Source organism: Sorex fumeus, unplaced genomic scaffold, assembly GCF_029834395.1.
Source record: "Sorex fumeus unplaced genomic scaffold, SorFum_2.1 ptg000233l, whole genome shotgun sequence".
NCBI classification, from domain to species: domain Eukaryota; kingdom Metazoa; phylum Chordata; class Mammalia; order Eulipotyphla; family Soricidae; genus Sorex; species Sorex fumeus.
Window position 1 is genome coordinate 399,509 of NW_026606290.1, and position 21,079 is coordinate 420,587.

Genomic DNA, 21,079 nt, shown 5'->3' on the forward strand with positions numbered 1-21,079 from the left:
GAAGCCGCCCACAAAGGCAGCTGCACAAACCCTGAGCACAAAGGGTGGAGGTCACAGCTGCTGGGGGCAGACTTGGGGCGGGGGCGGGAACCCCTCAACCCTGCAGCTATGTCTGGGAACGCTGCGGACACCAGTGCCCACTGGTGCCGTTGTTTCCAGAGCTGGCCTTGCTGGTGCAGGAAAGCGGGGTGAGCCTCCCTCTCTCCCTTTGGGGGCACAGGGCGACACTCAGTATGACCACGGCCTCTGCCTGCTTGCTAGAGTCACCAACCCCCACTCAAAAACCTCCTGTGCCCACCAAAAGGTCTCCCCTTCCTGTCCTACATCCCCCGCAAGGTTGTCTGTGGTACTGCGAACTTAAGAAATGGGGTGCCGTGCTGGGAGGGGTCTGGGAGGGGCTGGGGGGCCCCCCCGGAGAGGGCGGGCGCTCACCTGCGCCTTCACCAGGCCATAGCAGGTCGGGCACTGCTGGCAACGGGCACCACGCGCAGCAGGGAAGAAGTTGTCCTGGCAGCGGTCACACTTGTAGCCCACGAAGCCGGGGCGGCACACGCATGTGCTGTTCTCGCGACACTGGGCCGAGACGGAGCCCAGCAGGGAGCACCTGCAGGCTGGAGGGGTGGGCAGCTGGCACAGGCCCTCCCCGCTGCCCCCAGCTCCCCAGCCCCCAGCCCCCCACAAGTGCATTGTGGGGCCCTGGCTGAGGGTTCCAGGTTCAGGCCTGAGGTCGGTGCACACTGGGGGTTGGGGTGTGGAGGCCACACCCTGTGCTCAGGGCTCACTCCTGGTGGGCTCAGCATCAGGGGTTGGGGATGGGGTTAACCTTGTGGTCTCCTCAGCCCCGGGCCAGTCCTGCGTAAGAGCCCCCCGACCCCCACAGCACCCCATATGAGAAACTGAGGTTCAGAGAGGCAGTGCCATGCCCAGGCCGCGGGGGGCTCAGTGGGTCTCAGTACCTCCAGGGCCTGCTCTGAGATCTCATTCCACGCTTCTTGGAGACCCCCGACCCTGGCTGGGACCCTCCTCACCTTGGCCCCAGCTGGGCCCCTTCTCACCCCGGACCTCTCCTCCCCCAACCCCATCTCCCTCCCACCCCCCACCTCAGACCCCTCCTCACCCCGGCAGCCCTTGATGGAGAAGCCGAAGAAGCCAGGCAGGCACTTGTCACACTCGGGGCCCCCGACGCCCGGGCGGCAGGGACAGTGCCCAGTCTTCGGGTTGCACTCGTCACTCCGGGAGCCCAGCGGGTGGCACTTACAGCTGCAAGACAGGAAGGAGTCCCAGCTCAGGGCGCTCCCCACCCCAGCCCCTGAGCCTATGGGGTGATGCCCACGGGGACATCCCCAGGCCAGCCGGGTCACGAGTCCCCCTCCCTGGGGAAGGGCACAGTGGCTGGCTGGGGGCCTGGGTTGGCGTAAGCCTGGTCAGGCCCTGCCCTCCTACCTCTCACAGCCGAGGCCTTGCTGGAGCCCGTGGAAACCCGGGATGCAACTGCTGCAGTCCCGGCCCATCACGTGAGGCAGGCAGGTGCACTGGCCCGTCACCGGGTCACAGGGTCTGTCCTCGCCAGCGCCCACGGAGCCCCTGGGATGGCAGCTGCAGGCTGAGACAGGAGCAAAAAGGGGCATTGGGGACCCACACATCATCCGTCCAAATGGGGGGGATAGAGGGAGGAACCCACAGAAATGCACGCAGCCCGGCTCCAACAGCGGCTCTGGGTGGAACCCAGGCCCTTGGAGGGGGCCCAGGGACCCCGCGGGGAGTCGGGGGACCCTGCCATACCGTCTGGCCCTGGGGAACGAGGAGCCAGTGACCAAAGGGCCAGGAGCCCCAAGGCCGGGCTGGGCACTACATGATTTCCGGACAGTTTTGGGGGACCCCTGAGTCAGGGAAGGGGTGGCCCAGTGTGACCAGGCAGCCAACAGGGCTGAAGAGCATTCTGGGCCAGGGCAGGAAGAGGGTCGCAGGCCATGAGGGGTCACTTTAGGTGCCAAGGGGGGGCGAGATGAGGAGATATGGCCCAGCGGGAGGCAGTTCCGTGGGGGGCAGCAGGAGGCAGTGGGGGGGGCCCCAGCGGTAGCGAGGCTCCAGCTTTCCGGGGGCGCTGGCCTGGATGAGGGTCTCGGGGTGGGGGATGGCGCTTCTTCCCCTCCAACTTGTCTGCAGGTGGGCTGGGAGGCTGGGGGCCGAGGGGAGTAGCATCCATACTTGTCTGAGGATTAGGGGGTCCAGGGTGGGGCAGAAGGAGGGCAGCGCCCCCGGAATGTGTCTAGGAAGTACGCTGGGTCCGGGAAGGGGCTGGTTTTCGCTCACCCCCACTTGGGGGCCAGGGTCCCGGTTGGGGGCGGCCCTGACTGACCCCAGCACTTGTCTGTGGGGGTGTGGGGCAGGGCTGGGGGTGGCGCTCGTTCAGCGGGGGCGGGGGGTCTGGGTTGGTGGGGGCGAGCACTGACCCCGGCACTTGTCCGCGGGCCGTGGGGCCAGCGCGCTCCCGTAGAAACCCTCCGCGCAGTGCTCGCAGCGGTTCCCGGTCGTGTTGTACAGGCAGCGCAGGCAGCGGCCCGAGTGCGGGTCGCAGTTGCCCACGGCGTTTGGGTCCACGTTCCCGCTGCACTGGCACTGCTGGCAGGGCCGGGGGCGCCCAGAGAGCCCCAGCGGGTCCCCGAAAAAGCCGTCATCGCAGATCTCACAGCGCCGGCCTGCAGGGAGGAGAGTGGAGGGGGTGGGGTGGGCGCGCACCCCACAGGTGCCTGCCCACTTCTTAGGGGCAGAGTGGACAGGGGGCCAGCACTGGGGGCACCAGGATGATGCTTTTCCTGGTTCCTCTCTGCCACACGAGCTGGGGTCCCTGCAAAGTCTCAGCAGCGTCCCCAGTCCTGCCTGTGTCCTCAGCAGCCCGCGGACCATCCTCCTTCCCCCATCATCAGCGTCTTCATCCAGCAAACCTCCGCCGGCCTAATCACCTTCCCATCACCTCCGCCTTCATCTTCATCCCGGTCTTCATCATCCTGACCGGTCCCCTGACTTCCTCATCTGTCATTTCAGTCTCGGTGAGCATCTTGTCATCGTCCACTTCGTCTTGCTTATGATCATGGACATTATCTCCTTCCTAATCGCCCTGGAGCCATCGTCTGCGTCGGCACCAGCATCCTGATGAGCTGGATTAGTCACCAGACCTCCTCACACGCCTCCTCCTCTCCCTGGCCTCGCTGCTCTTTTCTCTGTGGCGTGTGTGGTGTGTGCATGTGTGGGTGGTGTATGCTGTAGTGTCTGTGTGTGGCGTGTGTGGCATCTGTGTGTGTGTGGTGTCTGTGTGTGGTGTGTATGGTGTATGTGAGTGTGTGTGGTTTGTGTCTGAGTGTGTGTGGTGGGTTGTGTGTGTGTGTGTGTGTGTGTGTGTGTGTGTGGGTGGTGTACGTGTGTGGTATGTGTGTGTATGGGGGTCTGGGCTAAACCCAGCTGTGTTCAGGGGTCACTCCTGGCGGTGCCCGTTCCTATACAGAGGCAGGGATTGAACCCGCGTCTGCCGCATGCAAGCTGAGCGCCCCCCACTGTGGCCTCTCTGCAGCTCCGCGCCCCCCTTCCTGTGGTCGCTTTGACATTTTCCAATCCCTGGTCCTGGTCCTGCTTCTCCCTGCTTTAAATGTCTCCTTGAACGGTTGGTTTCTGCGCCGAGGCTGTGCTCCCCCGCCTCAGGGACTGAATGTCTTTACAATGGGACTTTGATTGTTTTTTTTTTTCTCGCTCTAACATTTAACAAGTCAGCGTTGGTCTATATATTTCTTTCGTTTGGGGGGGCTTGGGCTCTGTCCAGGGGTTTCCATGGCTGCACCTGTGATGCTCCAGGTGCCACGTGCTTCTGGGGGCTGAACCCAGACCTGCCACAGGCAAGCAAGTCCCTTAGGTCCTGCCCTGCATCTCCCCTGGAGTCAGTTCAGTGAGACCCTGACCCTGCCTGGGAACAGGGTCATCAGGGTCCTTGTTTGAGCCCCAGTCCACCTCCACCAGGCTCCAGGGGCCCACGGCCAGCACCTGGGATTCCCAAGAGCTCAGCTGGACATGGTGAGTGGCCTGGCTTCCACCCCAGACCTGCTGCCCCCAGCCCCGCCACTCACCTCTCTGGCCCAGGGGGCACTGGGTGCACACCACTTCACTGCTGTTGGTGACAGTGCAGGCTGACTGCCCAGGGCACGGGCACGGCTGGCAGTCGTCAGCCCGGCCCATGAAAGGGTTGCCGTAGAAGCCTGGCAGGCAGCGCTCACAGGATGGTCCCTCAGTGTGGTGGGCACACTGGCAGATCCCTGGGGGAAGACCATCACCTGCTGTCTCATGGCCAGACCAACCAGACCAGGGCAGCACCAGCTTGTGCCCCGTGTTCTGACCCTTGAGGGTCCAAACAGTGTCCAAGGTATGTCCCTGCACCATGCCTGACCTGATTAGGTCTTAATGATTAGATCTTCCAACCCAAGGCCACATGTGAGCACTGAGCTTTGAGTCCACCCCACCTCAAGGACCAGAGAGAGAGATTCCCCTTGCCCCCAGCCAGGCTTCCGGTCTGCAGAGCTCCCCTGAGTGCTGTGGGGTGCTTAAGGCCCCCTGGTCTCACAGGGTGGACCCCCTCCAGGCCCTGCCTGGTGACAGTGGCAGACTCCGCAGACGAGGTTCTCCAGCCCCAAGGCACCTGGCGTTAGCAAGACCCCCAGTTCCCAGCGGCCCCACCCCCACTTCCCCCAGCCAGGTACCAAGATAGGCCGGGAGCCTGGAGTGGACGAGCAGAGAGGCCCGTCACTTGGATGGGGCACCACACCTGCAGTACCCCTTCTGTCCAGCAGGGGCAGCACTATGAGGATGACAAGTGGGTCTGGCTGGACCCAGAGTACTGCTGGGTCCAACTGTCAGCAAAAGTGTCAGTCTGAGAAAAGCGGGGGTCACATCCTGGCTCAGGGACCCCACACGCTCGGTCCAGCATTCCCCCGGGTACAGGAAGAACAGTGGGCAACGAGTTTGCAGGTGGGGCACCTCTGCCACCTACTGGCCGGGCAGGCTTCCTGCACCTCTGCCCCCACAGTTTGCAGACCGTACAGGCCGGGTGTGTGTGAATGTTGGGGGCACCCGCTAGGCAGCACAGCCTGGGAGGGGTCTCTGTGCACACGGCCGGACTCGGTGGTACCATTTGAGCCCCAGTTTTGCGGGATCTCTCGGTCTCTAGTCAGTGGCCTGGCCACAGAAGGAGACTCACCGGTGTGTGGGTCGCAGGTGCCATGCTGGTTACAGGTGCAGGGGACACAGTTGGCGTAGGGACCCCCCATTGGGGTCTCTCGCTTGTATCCAGGGGCACAGGACTCGCAGAACTGGCCTGTGTACCCAGGGGGGCACGAGCAAGTCTCCACCCAGGAGGCTGGCGGGGAGAGCCCCTGCCGGGCAGACGTGAGCTGAACCTCCTTCAGGAAGACTTCACCTGGAGAGAAAGAAAGAGTGAGAGAGAGAGAGAAAGGGAGAGGGAAGGAGGGAGGGAGGGAGGGAGAGGGAGGAAAAGAGAGAGAGGGAGAGAGGAAAGGAGGGAGGGAGAGAGCAAGGGAGAGAGGGAGAAAGACAGAGAGGGGAAGAGAGAGAAAGAGAGGGGGAACGAGGAAGGGGAGCAGATAGAGAGGGGGAGAGAAAGAGACAGAGGGAGGGGGAAGGAGGCGGGCAGAGAGAGGGAAAGAGGGAGAGAGGGATAGAGTGTGGGACAGGGTTCAATGACCCCTTTTGTTGGGTTTGATTTTCAGTCTGGGGCCACACCCAGTGGTGCTCAGGGCTCAGTCCTGGTGGGGCTCAGGGGATGCTATGTGGTGCCGGGGTTCGAGCCCTGGAAGGCTCTGCACAAAGCAAGCACCCTGCCTGTAGCACCATCATCACTCAGGACAGGCTGTTTTCCGCGTGAGTGAAACATCCTGCCGGCATCGCCGAGGAAGCTGCTGAACCTCCCCCCTCTGACAGGCGCCCGGAACAGCCTCGACAGACACAGCCCTGGGAGGGGAGCGCGGTTTCGTTTCTTATTGATCTGGTTTGGGAGCCCACCTGGTGGGGCTCAGAGGTTATTCCCAGCTCTCTGAGCAGGGGCGTCACTGCCCTGGCTGGACTGGGGACCCCCATGAGGTGCTGGGGATCAGACTGGGCTCAGCTGCATGTGGGGTGAGCCACAACGGCCCAGAGGGACGCATTTTGTTATTATTTATTTATTTTTGTTTGGGGGACCACACCAGTGGTGATCAGGCCTCACTCCTGGCTCTGGACTCAGGGGTCACTCCTGGAAGGCGGGCTGCAGGGACCTTATGGGGTGTCGAGGATAAACCCCGGGTGGGCTGCATGCAAGGCAAGTGCCCTTCCCATCATCCCGTCTCCCCAGCCCCTGTGGGTGGCATCTGAAAGCCCAGAGACAGTGACCGAGAGGGTCGGGTGCTCCCACCTGGACACAGGGACACAAATGTAGGTTGTGCAGCTTCTGGAAACAGGGAGGGGGATCCTCTCCATTCAAAACTCCTCCCCCCCCCAGAACAGATGGGAACCACAGGACAGGAAGCCCGGGTCGGGGACACGGGAGGGGGTGGACCTAGCCAGGGTGGGCTGCTTCCCTGGCCCGACCCCGCGCAGCCCCTCCAAGCTCCGGGCCCCAGGCCCGGGGGCTCCGACTGCTCTGGCTTAGCTGGGATTCACAGGCTGTGGACGAAGGAGCCCGGCCCAGCGTGCCGGGGTGGCTGCAGGAACCTCGTCACTGACCAGAGAGGTTGGCCCGGATGTGCAGAGCTGTCAGGTTGGTGAGCAGCCGCTGGAAGTGGAAGGCAGGCAGCGGGGGCTGTGCGTCCTCAGACGTCTCCTGCAGCCTGCCGGGGGCGAGGGACATGCCACGCTGAGGCCACGGCCAGGGTGGGGACGGGGAGTCTGAGGTGTTTGGGCTTTGGGGAGCCGCGGCCCCGCACCCCGACGGGAGACTCACAGGAAGCGGAGCTGCAGTTCTCCTGGCCGTCCGGCCCGGCTTCCGGAGACGTTGGCGGGCCTCAGGGCCAGGGCCAGGCCGGCCCCCTCCAGCCACAGCTGCACAGGCGGCAGCGTGACCCTGGGGGGCACCCGGAAGGTCAGGGTGAGGGGCTGCCCATAGCTGAGCCGCTGGTCTCCCAGGAACTGCTCTGCAATGAGAACAGACAGACATTCACCCGCCCCACGCCTCAGCTCCCTTCGCAACGTCTCCATCGATTTCCATCGGCGATTAAATGCTCAAGCAGCACCAAAGGAGGGTGAAGAGAAAAATCAAAGGGTCCCTGGCCGCAGCACGTGATCTGCATGTGGAGCCCCAGAGCACAAGCCCCCCCCCACCCCCCACCCTCCATCTCTTGGTGTGGCCCCAAACAAAAGAAGGCTCCAAGACAGCCAGGCTTGACCCTGCAGAGGGGTCCCCAGGCCCCCGCAGGGCCACTGTGAGCACAGAGCCAGGACAGCCTTGTATCCCCTCGGCCATTAAGAGAATAAAAAGTAAAAAACATGAAAGCATCCCCACACTGCAGGCGCCAGGCCTGCACCTGGCGGTACTGGGGTACTGGGACTGTGCGCCCCGACTCCGCACTGCCTGGGCCCCTCTGGGGCTTCTCAGGACTGTGGGGTAGGAGCCCCCACTTATGCAGCAGAAGCCCCCGTGGGGCAGGATCTGGACGGTCACTTCCAGCTCCGGGAGTGCTTCTCCCCTCAATGGCTCTGGGGCAAGAGAGATTCCCTCCCCCCAAGTTACAGGGCAGGAGGTTGGGGGCGGGGGTGGGCAGGTCCATACCTGGTGCTATGAACTCCTCCTCCTTCTTCTTGGGGTTCAGGGCCAGCCCCGAGGGGCTCCACTGTGCCCGATGCGCTGAGCCCCCCACGCTTCCGGCCCGCCAGCCCTGGGCCCCTGAAGGACACACAAGCACACACAGCCCCCGTGAGGCCAGACAGTGGCCGCAGCCCCGCCCCTGCACCCGGCCTGGCCCCAAGGGTGCAGGGAGTGGGGGAGGGGGCTGGTGGAGTGGGGGGGGTGGAGGGTCTCATCCCAGGGAGTGGGGACGGGCGCCCTGGGAGAAGCCAGAGCTCAGGGTCTGCTCCATGGAGTTCCAGATGCCACCATGTCCACATGGGACACACAGGGTCCCCCCCCCCCCCGCTGGAACTGAGCCATCAGGGCCATCAGACAGCGTCCTCATGTGGCCATGTCCTCACCCCTGTCCTGCCAGGCTCTGGGCTGTAGCCAGGAGACCCCTGGACAGGAGTGACCTGGCCTCCGGAAGTCGGCCTTGGGTGGCCAGCAACACTCTGTCCACCTCTGCAGGGGCTCAGAGCAGCGGCCTCAAGGGGTTCTTGGACAGTCCCACGCCTGGAGGGCCCTGGGGTCGGCGGGGAGACGGACAACGAGCTTGGGATCTGACGGGTGCGAGACGGGTTCTGCCCCTTGCGGGCTGTGGCCCTGGGCTGTGACTCAGCCTCTCTGAGCTGTACAGTGGAAGCACGAGTGGCCCGGGACCCTTTTGCAAGGCTGGTCAGATGCTCCGGAGCTCCCCGTGACCCTCCTGGGTCAGGTCGGAGGTCAGACTCTTAAGTACACAGAGATGCTTTTTGGGACTTGGCCCCCTTCTGCGGTGCCTGGGCCGGAGCCCAGGGCTCACACGTGAGGTGGGTGCCCGGCCGGGAGCCCCACTTGCCCCCCCCACTTCACTGGGCCCCGGGTGAGGGGGCACTGGCAGTTCCCGGGGGCTACAGCTGTGCGGGGCCTCGGGTAACGTGGCAGGGCCGCTCTAGAGGGCACGTGAGAGCCAGAGGGCCGACTGCTAAGCACACAGTGGGGGGCATTCGCTTTGCACACGGCCCACCCGGGCTCGGCCCCCCACACCCCACTGGGTCCCCTATACCTGTCAGGTGTGATCCCTGAGCACAGCGCCGGGAGTCGGCCCTGAGCACTGCCGGGTGTGGCCCCAAACCAAACAATATGTATAAACAGACAATCCTGAGCAGCAAGGTGCCACACTGGCTGGGGTTTGAACCTGGGTGCGTTGCTCATGATCTTTTTTTTTCTTTTTGGGTCACACCCAGCGATGCACAGGGGTTACTCCTGGCTCTGCACTCAGGACTCACTCCTGGCGGTGCTCAGGGGACCCTGTGGGATGCTGGGATTCGAACCTGGGTCAGCCGCATGCAAGGCAAACGCCCTACCCACTGCGCTATCACTCCAGCCCTAGTCATAGCTTTTGTTTAAGTTTAGTGAGGGGTGTTGGGACACGCCAGTGTGCTCCACCAGGACCACCCCGGGGTGGCCCCAACCCCCCAAAAGTGCTCTTGGGACCACTGCGTCCTAAGTCCTGCCCGACGCGTGGCTCAGACTCACCCAGGCCCCGTCAGTCCAGCCTTCCTGCCTGCTGTCTGCCCTGTCCCCAGCAGAGGGCGCACAGCCCCTGCATCTGGGGCGCCGACTAGGTGGGGGCGCTCTGAGGCTGTGCTCTAACGCGGGGCTCAGAGTCCCACATGTTCCCGCTCCAAAGATGCACCTGTGTCACCTGGAGGTGGGAACCCAGAGTACCCCCACCCGGCCCCCAGAGTAACCCCAACCAGCCCCCAGAGTACCTACTGCAGCATCCCAGAGTAACCCCCACCCAGCGCTCAGATTAACCCCAGCTGGCCTCTGAGTAACCTGTCCAGTCCCCCAGAGTACCTCGCACCCAGCCCCCCAGAGTAACCCATCCAGCCCCCTTAGTACTCCACCCCGCCCCCCAGAGCACCCGACCCTGGCCCCAGCACCCACGGAGGCCTGCACAGTTTAGAGGAAACTTGTAGGGACCGGAGGACAGTAGGGCAGTGAGGGTACCTGCCCTGCATATGGCTGACCCGGGTTCAAACCCCAGCATTGTCCCTGGAGTCAAACCAGGAGTGATCCCTGGTCACAGAGCAGGAGTGAGTCCTGAGCACTGCCTGCTGTGAGCCCAAAACCGAAAATAGTGTTGTCGGGGAGAGAGATGGAAAAGGCTGGATCTCCCAACCTGGCGCCGACACTGGCCTTCGGGGCCCTCAGCTGCCCCTCCTGGAAGACAGCGCAGAGCCCAGCACGGGGCCTGTATACAGCAGGCGCTCAATAAACGAAGGCCAGGGAGTGGAGCCCGAGTCCACAGCACAGAAATGGGGGTTCATCTCTCCCACAGCCCCCACCCAGCCAGGCAAGGCTCTCCCCAGGGGCTGGGGGCTGCAGGGACCCCGACTCACCCTGGAGGAAGTCAGACAGGATCCGGTGCTCCCGGAAGCCGGGGGCCGCTGAGCAGACCCGCGAGTGGCCGTAGCAGAAGCAGCTGCTGCAGCCGGCCGGGTTGTGGGGCTGCAGGTTAAAGGTCCCGGGGCGACACCTGTGGGGGAGGTGGGGCGGGCGGGGGCCGAGTCAGAGCACCCGGAGGTGAGGCTCCCTGTGCTGACGGCCAGCTAGTGTCCCTCACAGAATCCCCAGATCATGTCCTCCCAGAGGCCGGCAGGCGTCCAGGGGAAGCCTCTGGATCTGGGGGTGTTGGGGGTCCGTCCTTGCTGGCAGGAGAGGGGAGGAGTCTGGGCACAGGCCTTGCTCACGTGGGTGTGGCAGGAGCGCTGAGACAGAGTTGGGTCAGGGCTGCCCGCTGGGGTCCCTGTTCAGGTCAGGGGCCCTGGGGAGCGGGGGCGTGTGACCAAGGACGGAGGGCGGAAGCTGGAGCGGTCGAAGGAATAAACACAGGCATGAGCGACCTGCGGTCCCCACCAGACGCTGTGTCCCGCAGAGCCTGGGCTTGGCAGCCATCGGGCCTCCCCTCCGGCCTGTCCCCTGTCCCTCCTCCTGCCACACCCACTCTCTGCACTAAGCTGCCCCTGCCCCGCCCCCGGTATTCACTGACCACCCTCGCAGCTACATCGTGTGCGGATGCTGACTGGTCTCTGGGAGTCATGCCCACGTTGCCATGGGTTCTGCCCTTGGGACTGTCCCAGCCTGTGGGATCTTACGGGCACACAGGGGGCTCCTGGGGACATCCCCCTCTATCCAGGGGGCTTTGTGTTTGCTTTGGGGTTTGCTTGGCATTTCAACATGGCTCTTGGTTTCTGGCTGTCCCAGCCCTCACTCCCCGCCTGAAAGGAGGAATCAAGCGCTTGGTGACATGCGCACATGCCACCAGGAACCGGCCAGGAATGTGGGCCAGTGTCGCCCAGCGCATCCAACTCCCATGGGCAGTATGGCCAGGAGGGACCCGAGGTCCACTTAATGTGCGAGGGGGACGTGGAGGGATATGGCTCCCCACCCCACCCCACCCCACCGCTCACTCGCTTGGGGGTCTTGGGGAAGAGCCCACAGCCCCGTGACGGTGGGCGAGGGCAGCCCTGGGTGGTCAGGGCCAGCTGCACGGCTTTGGCACCGGTTCTGTCTAGACGGGCCCGGCACGGATCCACATTCTACTGGAGGCGTCACAACAGGCCCGTGGCCAGCAGATGGTGGCCTTGAGGGGCGTCTCGCGCGGCCGCTCAACGCTGCCCACCTGTCACAGTGGCCTCCTTCCACGTTCTCCTTGCAGGCGCAGCGTCCACTCCGGGGGTCACATGTGCCCAGGCTGCCCGTGGGGCTGCAGCTGCAGGGCCTGCCAGGGAGGAGCGGGCAGGGGTGTCAGCAGGCCCCGGGTGTGGACCGCCCCTCTTCCTCAGAAGGATGCCATCCCCACTCTGGAGCGGCCCACGAGATGTGGGACCCAGAGCTGCCCCACTTTGCTATATCCACCATGTCCGGGGCAGCCCAGCCCTCACTCAGCACTCAGCCCATCTGCTCCCCTCGGCCACCTGCTCAGCACCCGCTTCCTTAGCACCCGTCCTTCTACTGGGGATGGGGGTGGGTGACACCCAGCAGTGCTCAAAACTTACTTCTGACTCTGTGCTCAGGGATCACCCCTGGCAGGGCTTGGGGAACCATATGGGTGCCAGGGATGGAACCCGGGTTGGCCATGTGCCAGGCAAGTCCTTTCCCCACAGTGCATCTGTCTGTCCATCCACCCACACAGCTACACATCCGTCCATCCACCGACCCACCCCTCCATCCACCCATCCATCCACCCATCCACTCACCCAGCCATCCATCCATCCACCCACCCACCCACCCACCCATCCACCCACCCATCTATCTACCCACCTACCCATCATCCATCCACCCACCCACCCACCCACCCTTCCATCCATCCATCCACCCACCGCTCCACCCACCGCTCCACCCACCCCTCCATCCACCCCTCCACCCACCCATCCATCCACCCACCCACCCATCTATCCACCCACCTACCCATCCATCCATCCACCCACCCATCCATCCACCCACCCACCCACCCACCTATTCATCTATCCACCCATCCATCCATCCGTCTGCCAGTCCATCTATTCCCCACCCCCGCCCTGCTGCGCCCTCTGACATGTTCCTGCCCTCCTGGAGCTCACGGGTCAGGTGGGGGCCAGGTCAGCCCTATACCGACCTCCCCTTTGCCCCTCTGGGGTCACGCAGCCCTGCCAGCCCTGCCCCCCACGCAGCCCTGCCGACTCTGCCAGTCCCGCCCCCCGGGGCCCAGCCTATGCCCGGTTCCTGCTGGCCTGGTCAGTTGCTAACTGCCCGGCACCCTCACTGCCCCCTCCCCTGACCTCCCCATCCCCTGCAGCCCCTACCTCCCATCTATCTCTTTGCAGCCGCCTCACCTGCAGCCGCCCTCGCTGAGCGAGTGGAACCCGGGTAGGCAGCGGTCACACTTCCAGCCGGTCACAGTGTCCTTGCAGCTGCAGGTCCCCGAGCTGTCGCACTGGAGGTGCAGGGAGCCTGGGTGGGAGGTGGGGGGTGCAGGGTGAGGCCGGAGCTAAGTGAGGGGGCAGGGCAGGAGACCCCACTCACTGGCCGGGGCCGAGCGAGGGGTCGGGGTGGGGGGCCCCCACTCACCGGCCGGGTGGCAGTCGCAGGGCTGGCAGGGGGCCCGCGTGTCCCAGCGGTAGAAGCTCTCCTGGCAGCGCTCGCAGAACTGCCCGGCCGTGTGGTTGCGGCAGTTCAGGCAGAGGCCACCGTGGCCAGTGAGGCGGAAGAGCTCCCGGTCAAAGGTGCAGGAGTCGGCATGGCCACTGCAGTTGCAGGCTGTGGGGACGGGGACAGGCTGGAATGAGCCGCGTCACACAGGGCAGGTAGGGTCTGTGCTTCTCAGCCCGCCCTGGGCTGACGGCCATGATGGAGTTCAGGCACAGCACGATCAAGGCGCTGGAGGCCCAGCCTCGAGGCTTCCAAACAGGACGTCTGGAGAGCCAGCTGACTTTGTGAGCAAGTGGCACGTCCTGAAGGCAGAGGGGAGGGTCTCTGGCCTGGGGTGACGGGAGGAGCCTTGGGGGGGATCTGGGGGTGGGGAGAAAGGCACTGGGGTGGGCAGCAGGGAGGGTGCAGAGGACAGATGGGCATGAAGGGGGAGGGGCAGGACGCAGGGGGGTGCTGAGCCTCGTGAGGGGCCTGAGGGCCAGGAGGCCATGAGGCTGGCCGTGCATGGCCCCTGGGGCCAGGGCAGCCGTGGGGCCTCACTCAGGGGCTGCAGACACCAAGTCATCCCAGGCCCCAGCCTGGCCTCACACAGAGCCCACAGACCCAAGAGCTCAGGGCTCAGGGCGGCGGGGCTGGGGGCCAGGGACGGGGCAGCCTGAGATGCTCCGCCAGGCTGAGGAGGGGGCTGCTGGGTATCGAGTGCTGTGGGGACCTCCCACAGGTGCTCCAGCTCACGAGGGGCCAGTCAAGCTTCCTCAGTCCAGGAGGACTTCCTGGAGGAGGCAGCCAGCCTGCATGGCAGGAGTGGAGGCCCGCATACCGCACACGGCTTGAGGGCCCCAGATAGCAGCTGGGGGTGCAGGGAGGAAGCAGAGGCTTCGAGGCCGTCACCCCCCGAGGAGGCACCCAGCCCCACTCTCCCCTGCGTGTCTGAGGCCAGGACTCAGGCAACAAAGCGCTGCCTGCCTCGCGCCACCCCCCCCCCCCCCCCCCGCACAGGCTGGGTGGGCAGGTCAGCGCCCCCGAACCTGGCAGCCTGGCTTTGATTAGTGACCGCAGCCAGAGCTGTTCAAACAGGCGGGGCGGGGCTGAACGAGCCCCATGTACATGGAGGGGGGGCGAGTGTGTGTTTCTGAGCCCCAGGAGGGGGCGGCCCACCCAGGAGTACTGCCCTGCCCCCGCGGTGAACATGCACCACTGTGTGTGTGCACATGCTGTTGACACGTGTATGTGTGTATCTGTACATGCATGTGCACATGGGTGAGGGCACATGTGTGCTTGAATACCTGTGCATGTTCCTGAGCTCCCACTGGGTTTGGGACTACCTACGAGCAGTGCGCCGTCCCCCAGGGTGAATGTGTGTGCGTGTGTGTGTGCATGTGTTTGTGTGTGTGTGTATGTGTGTGCATATTTGTATATGTGTGTGTGCCACATGCATTTCTGTGTGTGGATATATGTGTGTGTAAGTGGGCACGTATGAGTGGAAGTATGTACGTGTGCATGCATGTGTGGGTGTGTACGTGCATGGACATGTGTATGTATATGGGTTTATGTGTGTGTGCATGTGTTTGTGGGTTGTGTGTGCATTTGTGTGCAGGGTGTGAGTGTGGGTGCATGCAGGTGTGTTTGTGTGTAAGTGTGCGAGTGTGCATGTATGGGTGTGTGCATGTAGGAGTGTATGCATTTGCGTGCACTGGCGTGCATATGTATGTGCATGTCTGTTGCATGCATGTATGTTGCATGTATTTATGTGCACGGTGTGTATGTGTGTGCATTTGCACGGATGGGGATGTGAATGTGTGTGCATGTGTGTATGTGCACACGCATGTCGCACGATTTGCCCGTGTGTTCCTGAGGCCGCCCACGAGCCTTCCCAACCCCGCTGCCCGCCTGGTGCCACTCACGCTGACACTCATGTGCGTTCTCGGCGGTGCCGCGGGCCCAGGGCCGGTCCTGGAAGAGGGGCTCACAGCGCTCACAGTCGGGGCCCGTGGTGTGGTGCTGGCACCGGCAGACCAGGCGGCCCCTGGCATCAGGGCCGCACTCGCTGGCGTGACCGTTACATTTGCACCTGTGGGAGGCACATGGCAGGGGGCCGATGGGTGAGGGCAGCCCTGCCCTCCTGCCACCCACTCGGGGCTCCCCAGCCACCCTGTGCCCGGCCAGGGAGCAGCGAGCGAGCACTGTGGCTGTCCTGGGCTCGGCGTTGCCACCTCAGCCTGCAGTGGGGGCCCGCAGCCACTCACGATGCCACAAGGAGCCAGGAAGAAGCCACCTTGGGGGCGGAGTCACCGGGTGGGGCCACATGCCACTTCCACCTAGAGAGGCTGGTCCCCGACTCAGCAGAGGTGCTCGGGGGGCACCTGGCCTGGGGACCCCTCGGCCCGACCACAGCCCCCCATTCCCCACGCCAGCCTGACATGGCGTTCCCAGCATCACGCTTTGCAGCCTGGGGGGGATGATGATGCCCCTTTCACAGATGAGGTGGCCGAGACTGGGACACAGGTGGGGGTGGGGGAGTGCTGATGGGCAGGTTGAATGTGACCCCGCTGGGTCCCCCTACTCCCTGGGCTGCACCCCTGCAGCTCTCTCCTGGGGGGGGCAGTGCTGTGGGGTCAGGGGGCATGACTCCTCCCCACGCTGCACAGGGAACACCCCACACTCCAGCTGGAGGGGCGGTCCCAGGAGACACTGCCCCCAGTGTCAGGACAAGGGACTCTGTGTCCCCGCAATGCTGGCTGCTGGCCTGAGGGTGGTCCGGCTCTGGCAGCTGGGGCCCAGATGTTCTCTGGCCTGGAACCACCCCCACTCAGCCGCCTTTATCTGACAGTCCTGGGAGCCCCCCTTCCTGGGGTTCTAGCCTGGATCAAGGGAGGCTGGGGGGGCAGGAGGCTCCCCAGACCTGGGAAGAACAACCTGCCCCATGCAGCAGCTGGGCCCAGGAATCCCTCCCAGACTCCACATCCCCCGAGCCCCCCAGTACCCCGGGGCTCCATCCTGAGGGGCCAGACTCAACATCCCTCAACAGGCCAGACTGCTGTCACCCTTCCCCACCACCCGGCGGGGACTGGCCCCAAGGATCACACTGGCCAAACCCTTGAGCATCGCTCCAGCCCCAAGTTTTTGGTTTTGCTTTGAAGGATAAATGGGAGTCCAGCAGGGAGGGCACTTGCCTTGCAGGCAGCGGACTCATGTTCGATCCCTGGCACCCCTTAGGACCCCCGGAGCCGCCAGGAGTGATCCCTGAGTGCACGGCCAGGAGGCAGCCCTGGGCACTGCTGGCTGGGCCCCAAAACAAACAAAAAATTTTTAAAAAAATAATAAAAGAATGAACAGGGCAGGGGCCCAAGAACTTTCTAGCATGAGTGCTTCCATTCTGCCCTCCGTCCTGTCTTCAGCTGGGCACACCTCTAGCCCACCACGGCCCCCAGCCTTATGCCCGCCCTGGTCTTCCCATCGCCTCCGTCTCCGCCTCCCCCACGCTCCTTCCGGGTCCCCCTGTGATCCCCAGCAGCATGGACAGGCCCCAGTGGCTCGGCCGGACATGCCCCAGACCAGGGCTGGGCACAGCTGCCCGCGCAGGACGTGCCTGGCCACCGGGAGTGTGGGCCCACCTTGGGCCGAGCCGTGGTACGGGGGCCCAGTCAGGGTCCCCTGGGGCTGACCAAGAGCCTTTTCCTCAAAGCAGGAACACAGAGTCACGGGGCACAAATGAGGGATGGCGGGTGGGGGGGGCGGACACCAAGGCATAGAGCCCGGGGTCCCCAGAGCACCCAGTCTGGCCTGGGGACAGGGTTCGGGCAGGCCCGGAAACAAGCTCCTGCAGGGGCCAGAGCTATCTATCACACAGCGGGAGGACGCTTGCTTGGCAGTGGCCGACCTGGGTTCGATCCCTGGCACCCTCTGTGGTCGGTCCTCTGAGCGCAGAGCCAGGAGGCAGCCCTGAGCACTGCGGGGTGTGTCCCCCAACAAGACAAGCTCCCGGTGTCCCGCCCCCAGGCGCAGCCACTTCCTCCCCGGGCCCTGCCCACCTGCCGCCCACGGCGAAGTCGGTGATGGCGTAGTAGTAGGACTGGAGGACGCGGGGGTCCTTGAAGATGTCGTCTCCGAATGTGTTGAGCCGGTCCAGGGAGATGCGGAGCTCGGTGCTGGTGACCCACTCCTGGGGGCGGCGGGGTTGGGGGGACAGGGGCGTCAGCTGGCCTGGCCACGAGGCGCATCCAGCCAGGGCTGGGGGGCCCCGGGCACAGACTCCGCGGGGCCAAACGCCGCCGATGCAGGCACTGGCAGGAGCATGTGCTGCCTGGCGAGCCAGACCCGGGGGCCAGGTCATGGATGGGCCGGACAGCATGGAGGAAATTACACAATGTCCTGGACTTTCCTTCTGTGTCCTTCTGTCCAGGGCTCATGGGAGGACAGCCACGGTCAGCACCTCCCCTCAGGTCAGCACAGGGTCTGGCTCAGTGACCCACGTGCTCAGAGCCGCCCACCATGGCGGTTCACCCCCTACAGCTCCTCCCACACCCTCAGTTTACTCGGGTACAATGGTGGCCATTTCTGCTCCCTTCCTCCCCGCTGGGCCGGGCTGGGGTGCAGAGGCCCCCCGCTTTGTAAGCTCCTCGTGGGCTATGGCTCGAGCACCCACAGACAGGCCCAAGGGGGCGGTGGGTGTCTGTATCCTGAGTCCCAGGAGCAGGGCTGGGGGCTCCTAGCAACAGCTCCCGCCCAGCCCCCAGCCCCAGATAAACTCCTGCAGAGGGCTGGCGAGTTGCTTCCCAGGGGGAGGCAGAGGTGCGGGGAGGCCCCGGGCAGCCGACACTCCCACCCGCCTGCTGCTATAATCAGAGGTAGCTCCCGCTGAATCTTAATCGGCATTTTAATTCTGTCCAGGAGCCCAGGGTTTAGCAATCACCCTCATCAGGACAGAAAATAAACTCCTGCCACAGTCTGTCTCGGTCTCAGCGTGACTCGGGCCGGAGGGCACCCGGCTCCCCCTCCCAGCTCCACCCCTCCATGCTCGGACCCCAGCCCTGGAGAGAGGGTTGAGAAGCCCAGGGTGGGGACCCTGCGCTGAGTTCGGAGAGCCCCTGGCTTGCTCCTCAGGGGGCAGCCTTCAGGGGTCTCTTACAGAGCAGCTCGGCACGGCCGGGAAGGCGCTTGTCTTGCACACCACAGTGACTCCTGAGAGCCAGGAGTGAGCCCTGAGCACCACCAACCCCTCAAACTGCATAAAGTAAATGCAGCCTGGGTGTGGGGGTCCACCTTCCCCCGACCCAGTGGTGCGGATCAAGGAGACGAGGTTGGGGATGGGACCCCACACTCCCAGCCCAAGAGGCTCTAAGTCTCTGAGTCACAGCTCAAGGCCACACATAGGGATACTTTGCACACGGGGACAGTGAGGACCAGCCAGGGGGTGTCTCCAGGGGGCATCTTCTGGTGCATGAAGGAGCTGGGGTTCAGGCTTGTCTCCCTGGGTCTCCTGATTCCTGAGTCTTCCCCCAGGGTGGTGCCATCACAGTGGGGTCCAGCAAGTAGTGACTTGGGGGTTGTCCCCTGTGGGGACCCTGCATCTGTCTGGGGGTCACGACCTGCCCTGTCCGTGTGCCGAGACAGTGGCCGTTGTAAGAGATCAAAACTATCCCTGATGGGCCAGAGCGAGATAGTTCAGCAGGGAGGATGTTTGCCTCTCACTTGGCCGACCTGGGTTCGATCCCTGGTGCCCCATATGGTCCCGGTACTCTACCAGGAGCTATTCCTGATGCAGAAACAAGGGAAAAACTGCTAGGTGTGACCCCAGAACAAAACAAACCAAAAAGCTCCTTGAGACACCAGGATAGGTGCTGGGAGGTTGGCGGGGTTGCTGGGGGCAATCCCAACGCCCTCAAGGGGACGTGGGTACAAACAGAAGGTCCAGTGCACTGGACCTGGGCTAGACCCACTGGTAACGGTCACAGCAAAGGCTGCCGGGCCTCTGGGCAGACAGGGACACTGCCAGAAGCAGCAAACGTGTGGCGTGGCCCTCGGGGGCACCTCAGCTCTGATTCTGACTGTTTGGGGGGGCCACACTCAGAGATACTCAGGGGTTACTCCTGGCTCAGGGATCACTCCAGGAGGGGCTGGGTGGATCAAATGGGATGCCGAGGACAAACCTAGGTCTGCCATGTGCAAGGCAAGTGCCTACCTACTCTTCCAAGGCAGGCTCATGGCCCTGATCTTTTTTTTTTTTTTCTTTATCTTTTTGGGTCACACCCAGCAATGCACAGGGCTTACTCCTGGCTCTGCACTCAGAAATTACTCCTGGTGGCGCTCGGGGGACCAGATGGGATGCTGGGATTTGAACCGGGGTTGACTACGTGCAAGACAAATGCCCTACCCGCTGTGCTATCACTCCAGCCCCCGATCTTCTTTTTAAATTTTTGTTTGTTGGGTTGGTTTTGGGTCACACCCAGGGATTCTCAGGGGGCTACTCCTGGCTCTGCACCGGTGGTGCTCAGGGGACCAGACGGGATGCCGGGGATACAACTTGGGTCTGCCGTATGCAAAACACACGAGAAAATCCGAAGGCCGTCTGTGGCCCGGAGTGTGGACCCCCAGCCGCAGCCCCGCAGCCCCGCTCCACGGTCACCTGCAACGTGGGGCTGTCCTCGAAGTTGTAGGCGCTGGGCCGGCCCTCCAGCGTGGAGAATGCCACATTGCCGCCGCTCAGCGGGGAGATGTCGCTGAACTCGGACGTGCAGAAGGCCACGCGCTCGTCCTCGCCGCGCCGCAGGAGCTGCCTGTCCGGCTTGCCGTAGGTGCGCTGGCACGAGGCGCTGTAGTACTGGTACGGCTCCCACGGGCCTCCCTCCCGGCTGCGCTTGTAGATGGCGAAGCTCTCGGGCCGACTGGTGTGGAACTTCAGCCTCACGTAGGTGATCTCATAGGCTTTGCCTGTGGGGTCACGGAACACCTTAGCAGAAGGCAGGGGCGGGGCGTGGCGGGAACTTGCTGGGGATACTGCCCTGGACAGCGCAGGACTCGGCCATCCATTGGTGATGCCTGCAGGGGCTGCTGGTCCATTAGCAGTGCCTGCCAGGCACGGGCATGGGCAATGCTGACCCTTTCCAGGAACCTGCATCCACCCACTCCAGGCCGTCTCTTGCTGCCAGCTTCAGGCTGCGGCCACACCCCTCAACAACCAGTTTCCTTGGCCCCAACAAGGCAGATGAGGTCCAGGGTAGGTGGGGCTCATGCCCTCTGGTGGCCCCCGGCCTAGGGGTCCAGGCATTTCTGTTCTAAGTCCCTGGCATCCTGATGCCATGACCCTGGGCCTTTCTAGCCCCCAGCTTCTGCCTGATTCCTCTGACCCCAGTTTCTCCTGGCGGGGTCCAGGGGGGCTTATTCTTCATCCTATTCCCACAGCCCCACCTACCCTGGACCCTCAGTCCACTGCCATTCAGCTTCTTGGGGCCACTCAACAGAACCCGCCCCGCCCCGCCTCCTCCCTGCACCACTGGCACGTGGGAAGCCCCTCCCCGGGCCTCCCAGGGGTCCCCTCCTCGGCCCCACTGGCCTGGCCTTTCACTGGCTCTGTCCTTGCTGCCCAGTCAAAGTCCCCCCGTACCATCCACTCTGGCCCAGCAGTGTCACAAGACCCTCATCCACCCTCACAGGTGTGACCCCAAGGTCAAGGATCTCAGACACAGATCCCGCAAGACCACCGCTATCTGGGAGGCGGGACCAGGGGAGGCAGGTGCGGTGGAGGGGACGTGGGGTGGGAGGCTGGGGGGGATAAGGGACAAAGCCTCTAGCTCCTCAGGACCCCGGCGGCCTTCACACAACTTTCCGGTCACTGACCCCCGCCAGCTGGGAGCCCCCCCGCCCCCATACCACATAGCCCCTGCGCATCCTGGGTTTCTTCGTTCCCCTCCCCAGGGGAGTGGAGGAAGGCCAGCAGTGCCCACTAGTGCTGCCGAGAACCATCTGGAACACAGGAGCTTTTCAGCTCCATCACAAATGGCAAAAAGAGCCAAGAGCTAAGCAATCCCACTCCTGGGAATA

At 63.9% G+C, this 21,079-nt stretch overlaps 1 protein-coding gene across 1 annotated transcript in view; it reads right to left on the reverse strand.

Annotated features, from left to right (window-relative positions):
- LAMC3 (laminin subunit gamma 3) overlaps positions 1-21,079 on the reverse strand; it is a 45,152-nt gene that overhangs the window by 13,262 nt on the left and 10,811 nt on the right. The window contains exons 2-17 of the mRNA XM_056108908.1: positions 19,665-19,969; positions 17,071-17,201; positions 14,944-15,110; positions 12,959-13,147; positions 12,724-12,841; positions 11,532-11,630; positions 10,249-10,385; positions 7,802-7,915; positions 6,977-7,166; positions 6,760-6,863; positions 5,240-5,458; positions 4,116-4,301; positions 2,454-2,699; positions 1,444-1,603; positions 1,118-1,260; positions 433-611 (exon numbers count right to left, since the gene is read on the reverse strand). Of these exons, the coding sequence (XP_055964883.1) occupies positions 433-611; positions 1,118-1,260; positions 1,444-1,603; positions 2,454-2,699; positions 4,116-4,301; positions 5,240-5,458; positions 6,760-6,863; positions 6,977-7,166; positions 7,802-7,915; positions 10,249-10,385; positions 11,532-11,630; positions 12,724-12,841; positions 12,959-13,147; positions 14,944-15,110; positions 17,071-17,201; positions 19,665-19,969 (2,687 nt within the window). The remainder of the gene's footprint in view (positions 1-432; positions 612-1,117; positions 1,261-1,443; positions 1,604-2,453; positions 2,700-4,115; positions 4,302-5,239; positions 5,459-6,759; positions 6,864-6,976; positions 7,167-7,801; positions 7,916-10,248; positions 10,386-11,531; positions 11,631-12,723; positions 12,842-12,958; positions 13,148-14,943; positions 15,111-17,070; positions 17,202-19,664; positions 19,970-21,079) is intronic.